A 16,421-nucleotide genomic window follows, 5' to 3' on the forward strand; every position below is an offset into this window, starting at 1 on the left:
ATAGATATTCTGGTAACGCAACCATGTTTACAGTACATTGCTGCTGATAAAATTTTCAAAAATTAATTATGGGGTCACAGTTAAGTGTACCTTAAAAAACATCTTAATTAATGATTGCACTAATGAGTTTTATGTCTGGTTTAATTGATCGCCCGTATTAGATTTATACACTGTATACGCTGAATAATTGTATTATAATTTATACTTGGTATTTACCTGACTGCGTTCAGGAATCCAATCATGGTTGTATTGTTCTAGGTCCAATCGGATCGTAAACCAGGGCACATCTTTGCACCGCCTCGTTGCTATAAACTCACGTTATCTCGATATACGGACTAATAGCCACGGTAATACAATCGCCTGTTTGCATCCATATCCAATCGAGATTGTATTGTCTGAGGTTGAGGATTAATCTGGTGCATATCACACTAGCCTAGCTTGTGGGCACAGACCTCATACAGTCACATATAAGAATGCCGCATACGTAATTAGGTATTCATTTAGTTAACAAACACCTATGCGACGCGTATGAGCGTTCTCGTTTTTTAGTAATAAGCTTCATTTGCAACTTAATAACAACCTTTAGTGACATACGGTAACTTATTTAGGTACTTGTTTACCGTGAGGCGTATTGTGATTAACTGATTGTAATAACAGGTTATGAATTTAATCTAGATTTATTATGGATATTCTTCAATCAGAACTTTTAGCACTGACAGATATCCATAAATCCAGATTCATAATCTGTTATTACAATCAGAATACGGTGCCGTATAGCGCAATAAATTGCCAGTTTTTAATTTATTTATCAATGTCAATTACAGTTTTTTGTTGTTAACTTGTGGAGCGAAATTGTTCATCTTTTTTTTACTTCCATAAGTATTCTTGTTAAAGTTCGGTTCTACTTGTAATTAGACAAATGAGACAGTACACATAAAAAGTAATTAGACATGCCACGAATATTCGGTACCTATTCGGCCACTTTGCTGATATTCGGCCGATTGTTGCCTACTATTCGGCCGAATACCGAATATCTGTTGCTGTTGCACCTACCTAAAAAGAAAACTTATTCAATAAAAATAACCAAAAACCAGGTATATTCAATATTGAAAATGTATTCTTGGAAAGTTGCTCAACACGAAGATATATTATACTTATTTGACCATTTGTTGATTACAAAATATTTTATTTTTATTATGGGTCTGATTTAACTAAATAAATTTTGGTCAACAAAAAATATATCTTAGCAAACGTTGTGCTTTGTTGGCGAACAGTTTTCATAATAATTGTAACTCAAAATGTTCGTACGTTATGCCGAATATTCGACGGCGCTTCGGCCGAGACAGCGGCCGAATATTCGGTATTCGATATTCAGCCAAAACCACTATTCGGGGCATCTCTAAAAATAATTATTTGTAGAATCCTAACTCAATTTTAGTTATTACTTGGAAATGTTGTAATACATTCAGTTTCATGAAAGCTACGAGCATTTCCGATCAGAAGTAACCTTAATCGACTCACCTGACTCCATTTATATGCTCCCAGGAATCCAATTGTAATCGTATTGTCTGCAGTCCAATTGGAGCTTAAACTGGGACATATCTTGGCCCCGCCACAATCACTGCTCAGTAGATCGTACAAACTCACGCCATCCACCTCTATTTTCCCTGATATCTCCTTTAAACTTGTCATTCCTGAGTAAATGTTATTCAAATACACTGAGTTGATCTTAGTGTTGGTGACACGCTCTACAGGTGGCTCTACGTTTTCGCAAGAACTCTTGGCTTCATTTTTGACGTCTATCTTCTCTGTTTTGAGCTCTATGCTTGTGTTTACGTCGCTTGAGTTGATTCTTTGGTATTCTGAATAATCGTAGTCAGAGATCCGTCTGGCGGTGAAGTTACAGCGGGCGGTGGTGAGCAGAACGACCATGACGTAGAGGGTCTCGACCGCCATAATTTCTAATTAATTTTCATTGCCTTGGTCGATTCCTGCAAAAGGAAATTAGGTTAAGAATTTTTGACTTGTGGAGCTTACGCGACACGTGATTGAATGAAATAATTACCTCATCTTATTTAACTATATAAGTTATTTAAAGAAAGGTATTCGTAGTTTTACTTGAGCTTATTTTAACAAAGGTTATACAAAATGTCCTTTTACTGTTTATACTAGTTAAATATTACATAAAAATAGGAATTATAATAACATCAATTACGGTTTAGATTAAATAATATTATAACAAAATCGACATTAAGTATACACACAGAGAGAGAGAGAGAGAGAGAGAGAGAGAAAGATAAGAGACACCGTGCTGGTCGAGCAAAAGTTAACTTTAGTGAGTTAATAATAGAGTATAAAATTAAATTATCTATCGGCATTTTTCCCTGTCACCTCTCCAGCTATATAATTCTAACTTTATGAAAAGATTTGAGCGTAAACCTCCTTCATAGTTATGTTCGCCTGGTATATTAGTAGTATATTACTATCTAAAAAGATTTAACGCAACAGTGTTTTCATACCCCCTCTATGGTAGCATTAAACATTTAACGCAACCTTGTTGGAAGACTTGGAAGTCGCATTAAGGATGACTCACGTTAGACCGGGCCGTGTCCGGGCCGTGTCCGGGCCGGAGCTGCCGGCGCTTCGTTTCTATGGAAAGCATCACGTGATCACCTGTCATGTCATAGAAAAATAAGCGCCGGAAGCTCCGGCCCGGTCTAACGTGAGTCATCCTTTAGAAGTTTCACTTCAATAATAATTGCATTATAACAAGTAATAATATATAAAATGGCATTATAGCAAGTGTATGATAGTTTTATTATTGTCAGTGTCACCGCGATGAGTATAGAGAGCGGTCACGCACACCAACAATATAGGTACGTCAACTATTTTAGACACTGTAAATACATTACTCTTTATTGTCAGATCCAATTTAATAAAATTCCGTTGTTCGTGCAGTTATTTTCTTGCTTTTTTACCTGTGTGTCTAACTAACTCTTCTGCCGTTTTCTGAATGGCAAAACTTAAAGGCCAATTCTAGTTTTAGTTATTAGATTTCTTCAACCAAAAACGTCCTACTGACGGAAATGGTTTGATTTTATTAAGCAGTTTTTTTACCTGTGTGTCTAACTAACTCTTCTGCCGTTTTCTGAATGGCAAAACTTAAAGGCCAATTCTAGTTTTAGTTATTAGATTTCTTCAACCAAAAACGTCCTACTGACGGAAATGGTTTGATTTTATTAAGCAGTATTCGCACGATCATACACGACGGTCTTGTAAGAACAAGACATGTAAGGTCTTTTGTCTTACTATCTTACTCTATCCTCTACCCCCTAAGAATAGTGCTTGGTTGTACACAAAACGGTATAACAATTTCATCTGATGACGTATGTAGCATCTTGGTCAAGTGGTAACATGCTAAGGTAAACTGCGATCGACACATACGTCGCAGCTTATTTATACGTTCTAATCCTCGCAGAGAAAAAAACATTTTGTATTTTTTTCTGTTCTTTATTTGGGAATCATTTTGATTATTTATTAAAAAAAAAACACGTTTTTTAACTGTTATAAGTGTTTTTATTTCCCTATTGTTTTAACAAAACAAAAAACTGCATGCGCAACATTTTTCTGTTATTAACAGTGTTTTAAATGTATTTTAACTATTTTAGTGTCTCAATTGGAAATCTATTTCTAATCAGTAGCAGCATATAAATCTGAAAATCTTAAAAAAAATTTTTACGATTACATGTTTTCGTTATTTATGTGTCAAACAAACGACAACTCTAATCTAAATTAATTTTGTATTAAGCAGAAACGTCTGTCAAATTTCATTTTTGGTACAAGCTTTTATCGCTGACTGTACTTTTTTTCAACAGGCAACTAATACTCAACGAGACAATTCTAAAAACCCCAAACACAATTAGGTCGCGTTGTTTTATCACAGAGTTCTTATGACCACCTCCTGTCTTCATCATCAGATCAGCTCGATGGTACCATAATATTGCATTGTCACCCGACTTACATGCGTATGCAAATTTTCAGCTTCATCGGAAACCGGGAAGATGGTTAAATTAGTTACCTTAGATTCCATTACATAGTTACATATAGGTCGACCTAATAAAAGCGTCTTAATTAAGGTTTGATATGAATTAAAACTGGAAAAATTCACTGTCTTGTGCCAGACAATAAGTCGGGTTTTTTTCACTCTTAATTTACCTACTTCTAAATTATAATCTATGCTATTGATTCAAGTTACAGTATGAAGGACCCGTAGGTATTGCTATTTATTCGCAAATATTGATATATTTGCGAATAAATAGCAATATCAATACTGCAAAATAGGAAAAAATTAACAAACAATGCAATCAGAATATTCAGCGACCAGACGCCCCAACAACAAGCCTATAACAAAAGCGTTAAGAAAGAACTGGAACGTAGAACCACAAATAGTGAAACGTCTTTAATTATAATGTACATTAAAGGTATCCCCAAGATCATCAAGAACTTGCCAAAAAACTCCAACCAACAGCACCAAGTAGCAGCACCCGAAGCCTAGCGCCGGAAAAAATAACGTACCAAATAACCAGCACCTACACTGATCTAACTACTAGCAAAGGATCTCTAAAGTGCTTCTATGCAAACGCCCGTAGTATAGTCAAACCTGGCAAATTCGACGAACTTAAATGCGCCGTGGAAGCTATGCGAAACACAATACATATTATCGTTATAACTGAAACTTGGCTGAAGTCTGATGATGAAGCTATGAACTACCAGCTACCGGGCTATACGCATTATTATAACACAAGAACTAACGAAAGAGGTGGAGGCGTATCGATTTTTGTTCACAACTTCCTTAAACACAACATCATAGAAAAGCAATGCTTAAATGGTAACCATTACCTATGGGTCCATCTTCAAAAGTTTTCAGTTGATATTGGCGCTGTATATAGATCGAACCATGACACTGTTAAAAACTTTTTAGAACTATACTCAACGCAACTCCAAAACAGAAAAAGGGCCCTAGTGTTTGGTGATTTTAACCTGAATCTACTGAGTTTCGAAAAATGCGTAAAGGACTATAAACTAACCCTAAAAGAAAATAGCTACCAGATTATAAACAAAATTGATACAAACCATTCCACACGTGAAACCATACAAGAACTATACTGGATCATGTATGTACAAACTTAAAAGATAGTAACTTTCACCTTGCCATTATTGAATCAGCTATGTCAGACCATAAACAGATATACTTTGAAGTCAAAGAATACCATCCTAAAACTCTACAGAAAATAAAATATGAGAAAATAAATTACGAAAATCTATGGAAAACTATAGAAAACTGCAAGTACGAAAATGAAAACAATGACTATACTCTATTTAAAAGAAGACTCCTATCAAGTATAAACAAAAACAAAGTAACGAAAATCAAAATATTAAACCCGCCAAGACAGGATTGGATTAACCAAGAATTAATAAAGGAAATTAACTCTAGAAACATTTTATGGCAACAATTAAAACTAAACCCAGAAGACGACAAATTGAAGCAAGAGTTTAAAACTAAACGAAACAAAGTGACAAATATTATTCAAGGCACAAAAACTAGATACTACCATAAAGCTTTCATGGACTGCAAAAATAATCCATCGAAGATGTGGAAGCTTATTAACAGCCTATCAGCGAACACATCGACAGAACGCTCAGCACCGGCAAAACTGGATTCTGGAACAGGAACTACATCAGACGTAAAGGAAATGTGTGACATGTTTAATACTTATTTCTCCACTATCGGTTAGACGTTAGCAGATGCAATCCCCAAAAACTTCAGTCAAATTACTACATATACTTGTACTTCCAAACCAAACCCTCTTAAATTATTTAAATTTGAACCTGCTACTACCGATGAAATTTCAAAAATAATTGATAATCTGAATCTTAATACAAGCTCAGGACTAGATGGCTTAAATACAAAATCAATAAAATATCTAAAGAACCTAATACAAGAAGATTTGACCAATTGTATAAACAGAAGTCTTAACGAAAGTGTCTTTCCCGATAGCTTAAAACAAGCCAAAGTATCACCAATCTACAAATCTGGAACCCAATCTGATCCAAATAACTATCGCCCAATCTCTGTTCTCCCAGTAATTTCAAAAGTGTTTGAAAAAGTCTTATATAGTCGCATTAAAACATATTTGGACACTATAAATTTCCTTCATGAAAAACAATACGGTTTTCAACCCCAGTCAAACACACTTTCGGCAACAATTGATATAGTAACAAGACTAAAAGTTAACATAGACAATAAACAAATAGCATTAGGCATCTTCATAGACTTAAAAACGGCATTAGACACCGTCAGTCACAACCTGCTAATACAAAAACTACGAGCGTTAGGTATTGCTGGTACTGCACTAGATATACTTAAATCATACCTTAAACATCGACGCCAAATAGTCAAAATTCAAAACTATCAAAGCGAGGAAAAATCGATAACATGCGGCATGCGGCGTTCCGCAAGGCTCAGTTCTAGGACCGTACGTGTCTGGCGGACACATCCGTCAATGTGTGGCGAGAAATAGACACAGATTTGTCCGTCGGATGCCCGTCCGCTGCCCATCTGTGTCTATTTCTCGCCACAAATTGACGGATGTGTCCGCCAGACACATCTTTCAGGCAGATCCGACGGGCAAATCCGTGCGTGTATGGCTAGCTGTATACATATGAAAAAAAAACGTAAAATTGCCAGCTATAAAGAAAAGGAAGCAGATAAAAGCTGCCGCGTGACAATCCCGTGCCGACACTCGCAGCTCGGTCATAAAATTGCGGCGGGCAAAGAAGATTTACGGTTCGTGCGCGGTTATAAGTTTCAATTTTGCTTGCAGGCGGCGAGTATTGGTATAATTTTATACCTAAATCTGACTTCTGTGAAGGAGTGAATTTTCTGTTGTACGGTAGTACTATTAGTTATTCTGTGATAAAAGTAACGGATAAAAGATAAGTGAATATACTGGATGTACGTAAAGAATATCGTCACTACTTTGGAAGCACTCGATCCTTGTTTTATTATTCAGTCAAAAGAAAAATGTAGTAACAATGTATGGGATTATGTATATCCATTTGTAATTAAGAAAACAATTTCAATAGGTACAGTCCCGTGGTTGTTGTAATACCTAGTGCTTCTTTTTGCTCCCAAAAAAAACAGACACTGAGCGAAAGAAGCTATTGTCAGGCCCTAAATGAAACATTTAAAAAACCGGCCAAGTGCGAGCCGGACTCACGCACGAGGGTTCCGTACTTTTTAGTATTTATTGTTATAGCGGCAACAGAAATACATCATCTGTGAAAATTTCAACTGTCTAGCTATCACGGTTCATGAGATACAGCCTGGTGACAGACAGACAGACGGACAGCCGGACAGCGGAGTCTTAGTAATAGGGTCCCTTTTTTACCCTTTGGGTACGGAACCCTAAAAATCCATTACTCCCTCGGTAAAAGACCAGCTATTATAGTCTGTACTTATCCTTTTATGAAAGGAATTTTACTTAAGAATTACCCTTTCCGAGCAAGTACCTGTGATGAAAAAGGTTTTAGCGTAACGTTGTACCTAAATATTATAAGTATCATCGACTTTGAATCTTTTGAGCTACATAGGTATAACGAGTGAATTATGTTTATTGCTGGTAAGTATGGAGGTTTTTTTTATAATCTTGAAACTTTGTAGCATTTTGACATCGTATATTTTGGGATTATATATCCAGCCTCTTCCAGCATCTTAATTGGAAGAAGCAGGTCGATTATGTCTGCAGCAGATTAGATCGATTCGTATTTGCGTTAAGGAAACTGAGACACAATATTAATACTGCGGCGTCGATTACAGCCTATCATGGTTATGTGTCCTCGGTGCTTAATTATGGATTGCTACTTTGGGGTAACTCCGTAGATGCCGAAGGAGCCCTCCTGTTACAAAAGAAGTGCATCCGTGCAATAATGGGAGCTTGGGTGACCGACAGTTGCCGGCCACTCTTTAAGGAATTAAACATACTGTCATTACCTTGCATGTATATTTTAAAAGCGGTTCTATTTGTAAAGAATCGCCCAGACATATTTAAAATGAGATCTGAGTTCTTCTCAGGGACTCATAGATCTCAATATCAAAATCTAATATATCAGCCAAGATGCAACACGGCTATATACAAAAAAAAAGCCTATAATATGTGTATCCTAATATACAACAGTATATATGCCTGTCAATTTAAGATAAAACAATTGAATTAAGGAAGAAAATGACAAGCTTTCATTAGAACACTGTTTCTATAGTGTCAAGGAGTATATTAAAGATAAAGATAAAAGATAAAAGATATTTATTGTTATTTATTTATTGAGCACAATAATGCAAATAATTAATATTACATACTTATAATAATCTAATTCAATATAAATTTTATGTGACGTAATGATAATCAACCAATGTATTGATACTAGTCAAAGTGAAATCTATTTTTCCCCTCACTAGCTCGGAAAATTGTCTTTTATCCTTTAAGACAAGCGGGGAAAAACGCATTTTATCCACTAGTGGGGAAAGTAATTTGACCTTGGATGGAGCGTGTTTAAGTAGCTTGACAGATAACAAAACGTTAAATGCTCATAATAATGATTCGTTTGATATTAATTATCATTAAACAAATGGTTTGAGAATCTAATAAAAAATACCAAATTTAGCTTTATTTAGTGATTTTATGTCATAAACCTTAAAGTTCCATAAGAAACGTTTGGTTTTTAATAATGATGTTAAATATAATTCTGAACGCACAAGTCGAGTCGATGCAATTTCAAAACGCATCATTGACATTTCATACGTCAGAAATGTCAACATTGTCAACTAAATTTTTACTTAAAAACTTCTCACGTAAAAATACAGAATTTCCAGTTTTTTGTTTTAATATCGTAAAAAAATGAGTGATTTCAGTGATGAAGATGATCTAACGCCTGTGGATGTTGCACTTTCCTCGCTATAGTGAGGTGAAAAGTTTTGTGTTACACACGGATGCAAATGTATTTTACTTCTCGTGTGTTGAAACACTTGCTACGCTCAGGATTCTATTTTAGAACCACTCGCTTCGCTCGTGGTTCAACTATAGACTCCTTTCGCTTGCTCGTGTTTCAATTCCACACTCGCGGATAAAATCCAACTTTGCACCCTTGTATAACTAATAACTATATCGTAATTGTTATTGCATGCATTAAAATTAAATTCAATAATATAATTATTTTCAGTCTAACACATGTGCTAGACTGATAATTATTTTATAAGTAGGTACTATAAAATTTGCGCATCGTTTAATCACGATAGAATACTGTTCAATATTCTACAAGAACATCTTGTAACTAAAATTAAGTATTCTTGCAAATAATGATATTGATTGATTGATTAATAGCGAGTAATGATTCGGAACAAAACTTATAGAAATATTGACACATTTCCAGGTCAATCAAGTTTATTTTTATTTTACGTAATTTTTATACATTTTATTTGATATACAGATACCGGCGTTTATGTTTCTATGTTTAGATATTTGAGTGTTATTTACTTTGTTACCTACAAAAAAACAACTTATCTACTTATAATAGTGATAAAACTATGGAATACTTTTTGTTACTCTAGATACAATTTCCTTAAAACGAAAATAGGGTTCCGCTAGTTAACTTTAATACCCCAAATAAGTGGTTTAAAAATTTTGTTTTCCATATTACAAACTAGGAAAAATGTATTTATTTTTAAGTTAGGTGTATTTATTTTTAAGTTAGGTTTTTTAGTTTTAGTTAGTTTATTTTAATGGTAGTTTTAGTTTGATATATATTATTAGTTTATAATTATTATGTTATTTAAGTTTTTATAATATTGTATAACTAGGAACTATTAATAGTAGATTTGTTAACCAAGGGATGAAAGGCACTCATTTCTGCCGAAGTATATAGTCCGAGGCAGAAATGATGCCTTTCACCCGAGTTAAACACTACTTTTCATTACGAACACGAGGAAAGTAATAAAATGCATGTGTTTTTTTTTAAACATGACTAAGTATACATTTTTATAGTATTTCTCGAGGGTACTTTCAATTAACATTTCAGACAAAAGTATCGTTATTTATGGAATAGAGAATCAAATATCAGAATGTAAATTGTATAACAAATCCATTTCAACTTAAAATTTCTATTGCTTATAGTAAAAAAAATAAAAATATCGTACTTCGAACGTAAAATGCCTAGTGCAGACACGTATCATTTTCTGCACACCTTTTAGAACAACATGACCCTCTTTCAGAGCATGAGAAATGAAAAACAATTTTCATACCTTCAAAACCTACACTGACGAACAAGCAAGTCCCATATATAATCTTCTACATCACACAAACTTCAACTTGAAACTGTTCACAAACTAAAACGAACAGTTCAAAAGTTTTTAAAAAACCTGTCCCAAATCCAAATATTTTTTTTACAAATATAAATGCGATTAACGATAATAATCCAAAGTTAATACACACTTTGAAATCGTGAACCGATGTGAAAGTTCATTCGGAACGTCCCGCCCTAACCTAGTTACGTGTGGACAGTACCGAGCTTCGCGAGATACTGAAGGCTCTATCCGCAACCTTCGGAGTAAATAAATAGAACTTGATGCTACTGTTTGTGTTGGGATGCTGAATAGGTACTAACGAGGGATGCTTTTAACTGGCAATAGTAGATTGTTAACCAAGGGATGAAAGGCACTCATCTTTGCCTAGGTATTTTGGCGCTTGAAATGATGACTTTCACCCGAGTTAAACACTCTACTTCTCATTTCGAATACGAAGAAAGTAAAATGCATGTATTTTTTTAAAACTTGACCAAGTATACATTTTTATAGTATTTTTAAGGGTACTTTCAGTTACCAATTTAGGCAAAAGTGTCGTTATTTATGGAATGGAGTCAAATATCAGAAGTCAAATCCATTTGAACTCAAATTTCAATTGCTTATCGTAAAAAAAAATTAAAAATACAAAGCTACATCAAAATGAATAAATGATACATTTTTTACTTCGAACGTAAAATGCTCTAGTGCAGATACGCAGAGACACGTATCATTTTCTGCACACCTTTTAAGGGCCCACTGACTATCAGTCCGCCGGACGATATCGGCCTGTCAGTTAGAACAAAAATTTGACAGTTCCGAACAACTGACAGGCCGATATCGTCCGGCGGACTGATAGTCAGTGGGCCACTTTAGAACAACAATGACCCTCTTTCAGAGCATGAGAAATGAAAAACAATTTGACAGAAGCCTTACCATATTTAAGGTTAATAAGGTCTACTGTCCTTAAAATTTTGAATGAAATTACAAGCAAATATCAGCCTTTGTGAATTAAATATTGCGCTATTGTAAAAGTGCATAAGACTCTGAATTATAACCAAGCCATTGCGGGACATAATTAGGAATTGTTACTGAAGTAATGAATAAGTATTAAATAGTAAAAAAAATAAAAAATAAAAAAATTGTAACCATCATGCTAGTACTACTTTTTAGTATAAAAGAAGTATTTAGTTTTAGATTTAAGTGTTAAATACTAGATTTAAAGACACAAACATAATGTTTTATACACTAGCGATTTCGGAAGAGCGGGGTTTTCTGTCACAAGCATATCTAATGCTTAAAAGAAGATCCCATCCCATGCTGTAAACTACTTGTAAGGAACCAATAAACATTTTTTCATTTTTTTTCAATTTTCAGTATTGTAACCTAAATTGTCGAATAATGAAGCTTATTTAAACTAAATACTAGAAATAAAGTGTAATTTTACTAATGCTGTAATTTTGTAATGCGACATGGTAAAGACAGACCAAAAAATTTGGGGCGATGGAATAAAAGTTTCACTTTAAAACAGTAAAGCAGAAAGTTGTATTTGTTGCATACATGCCTTTGACCTATTCTAAGGACGAGCAGTTTGTGCTTGCTTGCACATAGCCTAGCCTTTTAAAGGTAGCATAGGAACACCAGACGGTCTAGCATGACTTGCGTTGTCACGCACGAGTCCATACTTGAAATCGCGCTAGATGTATGGAGTCGCGCACGAGAACGCAACTCATGCTAGCAGGTCAGAGAATCGGCGTGCTACGCCCTATCCAGACTCGCACCCACCCTGTCTGCCATAATGAAGCGTGCTTTGGCTATTTTCACTGTGTCTTAATTCAAGGAATTGATTTATGGGCCCCGTTGTTCACCTGGGAAAGACTTTAAACTACAGAAACAAGCCTTACGCATCATTGATCGGAAACCACTCGATCATCCGGCGAAAGAAATATTTAGAAATCATAAGATCTTAACCTTGCCAAGTAGCTATATACAGGGTGAGACGTGAGCAGGACTAATCCTGCACACTCAGTTACTGTTGATTGATCGATCACCGTCCTATTTAGTTGAAATATACCACACTTTTTCTGATTTTTTACTTCGTGGTTAGGACAAATTTAACTCTCTACAATCATGGTTACCCTACAACACCTAATTAATAAACATAAAACTTAACTGTTAATATATTTTCTCCTTTTTTATTGTGGGACGTACCACATTAAACATGAACATAAAACTTCTTGAACCGTAATGACAGCATTTTGATTATGAAGAAAATAAACTGTCAAACTTCATACGAGTTTTAAAAGTTACCAGACTGATGACAGTGATGAAGTGATGACACTCAATTTGACACAGAATATCGATAGTTCAGTACTTATTTTAACTGTAGGGCGACTGCGCGTATGTACTTAAGTAGGTAGGTATTTATTATTTACAACCTCCTAATAGTTATGTATATGTTGTTAAACTTATTTTAAAAATAACTTTAACTTAAGTGTATTTTGCTAGAAACAATGAAATGTAATATTTTTAACCGACTTCAAGATTTCAAAAGGAGGAGGTTATCAATTCGGTTGTATGTTTTTTTTTTCTTTTTTTTTTTTTATGTTTGTTACTCCATAACTCCGTCATTTCTGGACCGATTTTGAAAATTATTTTTTTGATTGTAAGTATATTACAGATATACAGATTGGTCCCGTTTTGGTCAAAACGCAGTTCTGATGATGGGATCCACGAGGAATCGAGGGAACTCCTCAAATGTTAAAGGCATACATATAGTTATTTTCATCAACAAATCAAGCATTTACATATAAAAAAGTGACATTTGATGAAGTGGAACTGCTGATGATGATCAGAACGGAACTCTTCAATGACGCATAGTTCACGTTTGGCGATTTATCCTCTTCGTTATGATTGGTAAGCAAGTTAGGTTTTCAAGACACATTTTTGTCAAGCTCGAGTTCTGATGATGGGATCCATGAGGAATCGAGGGAACTCCTCAAATGTGAAAGGCATACATATAGTGATTTTTGTATTTTCATCAACAAATCCAGCATTTCCATTTAAAAAAGTGACATTTGATGAAGTGCAGCTGCTGATGATGATCAGAAATATCAGAATGGAACTCTTTAACGACGCATAGTTCACGTTTGGCGATTTGTCCTCTTCGTTATGATTGGTAAGCAAGTTAGGTTTTCAAAACACATTTTTGTCAAGCTTGAGTTCTGATGATGGGATCCATGAGGAATCGAGGGAACTCCTCAAATGAGAAAGGCATACATATAGTGATTTTTGTATTTTCATCAACAAATCCAGCTTTTACATAAAAAAGTGACATTTGATGAAGTGGAACTGCTGATGATGATCAGAATGGAACTCTTCAACGACACATAGTTCACGTTTGGCGATTTATTCTCTTCGCTATGGACCCAACCCCAAACTTCGACCTGGACTTTTTTTTGAACTGCGATCCTCACAGAACCGAACTGCTATCAGAAAAGTGGGTTAGGTTAGGTTAGAACTGTGACCCTTACAGAAACGAAATGCTATCAGAACATTGGGTTAGGTTGGGTTAGAACTATGACCCTTATAGAAACGAAATGCTACTAGAAACGTGGGTGGTTTTACCTCATTTTAGTTAGGCAAAAGATGCTGTCTTTTTCATTTCATTGTCTGGAGTGCACCATCAACAATAAGTAACCTTTCAACGGCATCCCCGATTGAAGTCGGTTTTTTTTCTTAAAAATTATTAACACTACTCAATGTAAATTAATTAATTATGAACTATGTACACATTATATACACTATTTGTGTGACCTATAAATGATTATGTTATATTTATGAACCTCCGGGTACCTCTGTGGCCGGGTGTTCTAGTGGTCAGGACGTTAGCCGCGTAAGCTGAAGACTCGGGTTCGATTCCCGCCTCGGCCACCGGTGGACTGGTCACTTTTCTTTAGTGTATGATATTTATTTCAGTTTAGAAATAGGTACAGAGCAAAACAATAGTCGGGGCGAGTTTAGTAGAGAGCATTCGCAAAAAACCGGTCAAGTGCGGGTCGGACGCGCGCACCAAGGGTTCCGTACTTTTTAGTATTTGTTGTTATAGCGGCAACAGAAATACATCATCTGTGAAAATTTCAACTGTCTAGCTATCACGGTTCATGAGATACAGCCTGGTGACAGACAGATGGACAGCGAAGTCTTAGTAATAGGGTTCCGTTTTTACCCTTTGGAAACGGAACCCTAAAAATTACTTTTACGGTGTAATTGTGGGCACAAAAGATTGTAATTAAAAGACTTTAAAGCATGACTCACGTTAGACCGGGCCGGGTCCGGGCCGGAGTTTCCAGCGCTTACTTTTCTGTGACAGATGACCGGTGATCACGTGATGCTTTCCATAGCAAATGAAGCGCCGGAACATCCGGCCCGGACCCGGCCCGTTCTAACGTGAGTAATCCTTAAATGTAACTTGCCAGAAATCGGGACATTTAGAGGCGGCATGTAGATCTAAACCGAAAACAAAGACAGATTTCCGCTGAAGTGAAGTTCATTACCTAGTCTATCTAACGCAATGTTAAAGTGAATTTAAATTATTGTAAACAACAACCTTTTATTGATTGGGCATGCAGCGTGTGCTCATTAATGGAATCAGATTTGGTTACCAAGTTGAATTTAATTCCGCGACAGACGCACCCTAACCACTTGCACCCGCCAATACCCCTAGTGGAGTCCGTGGGTAAGGGGCCCACAATGTAAGACTCCACACGTCTGGAGGAGAGATTGTAGCGCATTCCAATCCCTCCCTCCTTCGGCGCGGAAGCCTCTGGGTGAACCAAGGCAGCCGGGGGACGTCGTGGTAGAACGTTTGCGACCCCATGGCGCCCCCATAAACGGCAGTGCGGAGAATCGCCGCAGGGGATGTTAGTGGGTATTCCCCTCCCCTCCCTCTGACTAACAGATGGAGCAGGAGGAGCGAGTCCCACGTACCACCCCCCCTTATGGGCCCGGGGGTGAGATGCGTAAAGGCATTTACAAAAAAAAATATATTTAAAAAAACCATTTAATAACCCGGGGTTAACCGGTTAAACCTGGAGTTAGCATGATTACCAGTACAATTTGACACTGGGTTTACGGTTTAACCGGTTAATCCCGGGTTAGTGGGACGGATGGACGGGTAACGGATGTGCTGTCTGTGATCCGTTTTCTATGTGATTAACGAGCTATCTGGATGTGATCCAAAGTTTACCTAATAAAAAGAAAATATTATGTACAATGGCAAAATACTGATAGTTAGTGTATTTTAAGATCGTACTCCCCTTTCGTATCAAAACGATTATCCTCAAAGTACTGGCCCTTCTGCCCACACACTCAGGACTTTATTGTGTGCCTTAGATAAAAGAGATTCATATAAGATACGTAGCGGCGGCTACGAAGGCCGTGTACGTGTATGCCGTAGCGTCGGTCGTAGACATCTCAAGAAAGAGCAATCGCTACAGAGGGCCTTCCGCGAACCGCGTTCGAAGTGTTGCCTCCTTGTCACACTTACGTACGAATTTACAAGTGCGACAGAGAGGCAACACGTCGAACGTGGTTCGCGGTAGGCTCTCAGTCGGATAATAATGGAGGATAATTCAAACGTACATTTTGTGTATAAACTTTAGTCTAAACTCTCAAGCCAATTCGAGTTTTAGTTATTCATTTATTCTTTTAAAATTATGGCTTTAGTCCAGTGGAACCATTTCGCCAGTATCAAGGTAGGAGCTTTAAATACGACTAAAATTGTACGGTTAGTACAAGACAGTGTACTGTGATTTTATTAGCCCTTGTAAAGCGATAGCTGAACTTTACAAGAAGCATATGGGCTACCGGCCGTTGACTCCAAAATGGTGGTTAAACGCGCTTCAATATTAAGTATCTATTCACTGATTTCACTGCACACTGTCATATTAGTTTACTGTATAATAATAAGCTATCGATATTTATGACTTTATTGATAGAGTTAGACCAAGAAAAGTCTGCAGAGATTTTG

The 16,421-nt window shown here is 36.2% G+C and overlaps 2 protein-coding genes across 2 annotated transcripts in view; both read right to left on the reverse strand.

The window, feature by feature from the left end:
- LOC134744111 (guanylate cyclase 32E-like) overlaps positions 1-2,003 on the reverse strand; it is a 109,348-nt gene extending 107,345 nt beyond the window's left edge. Inside the window, exon 1 of the mRNA XM_063677805.1 lies at positions 1,522-2,003. Within this exon, the coding sequence (XP_063533875.1) occupies positions 1,522-1,956 (435 nt within the window). The 5' untranslated portion in view covers positions 1,957-2,003. The remainder of the gene's footprint in view (positions 1-1,521) is intronic.
- The window catches only part of LOC134744095 (galactokinase-like), a 156,578-nt gene that overhangs the window by 75,172 nt on the left and 64,985 nt on the right, over positions 1-16,421 (reverse strand). The window lies entirely within an intron of this gene.

This window comes from Cydia strobilella, chromosome 9, assembly GCF_947568885.1.
Source record: "Cydia strobilella chromosome 9, ilCydStro3.1, whole genome shotgun sequence".
NCBI classification, from domain to species: Eukaryota; Metazoa; Arthropoda; class Insecta; order Lepidoptera; family Tortricidae; genus Cydia; species Cydia strobilella.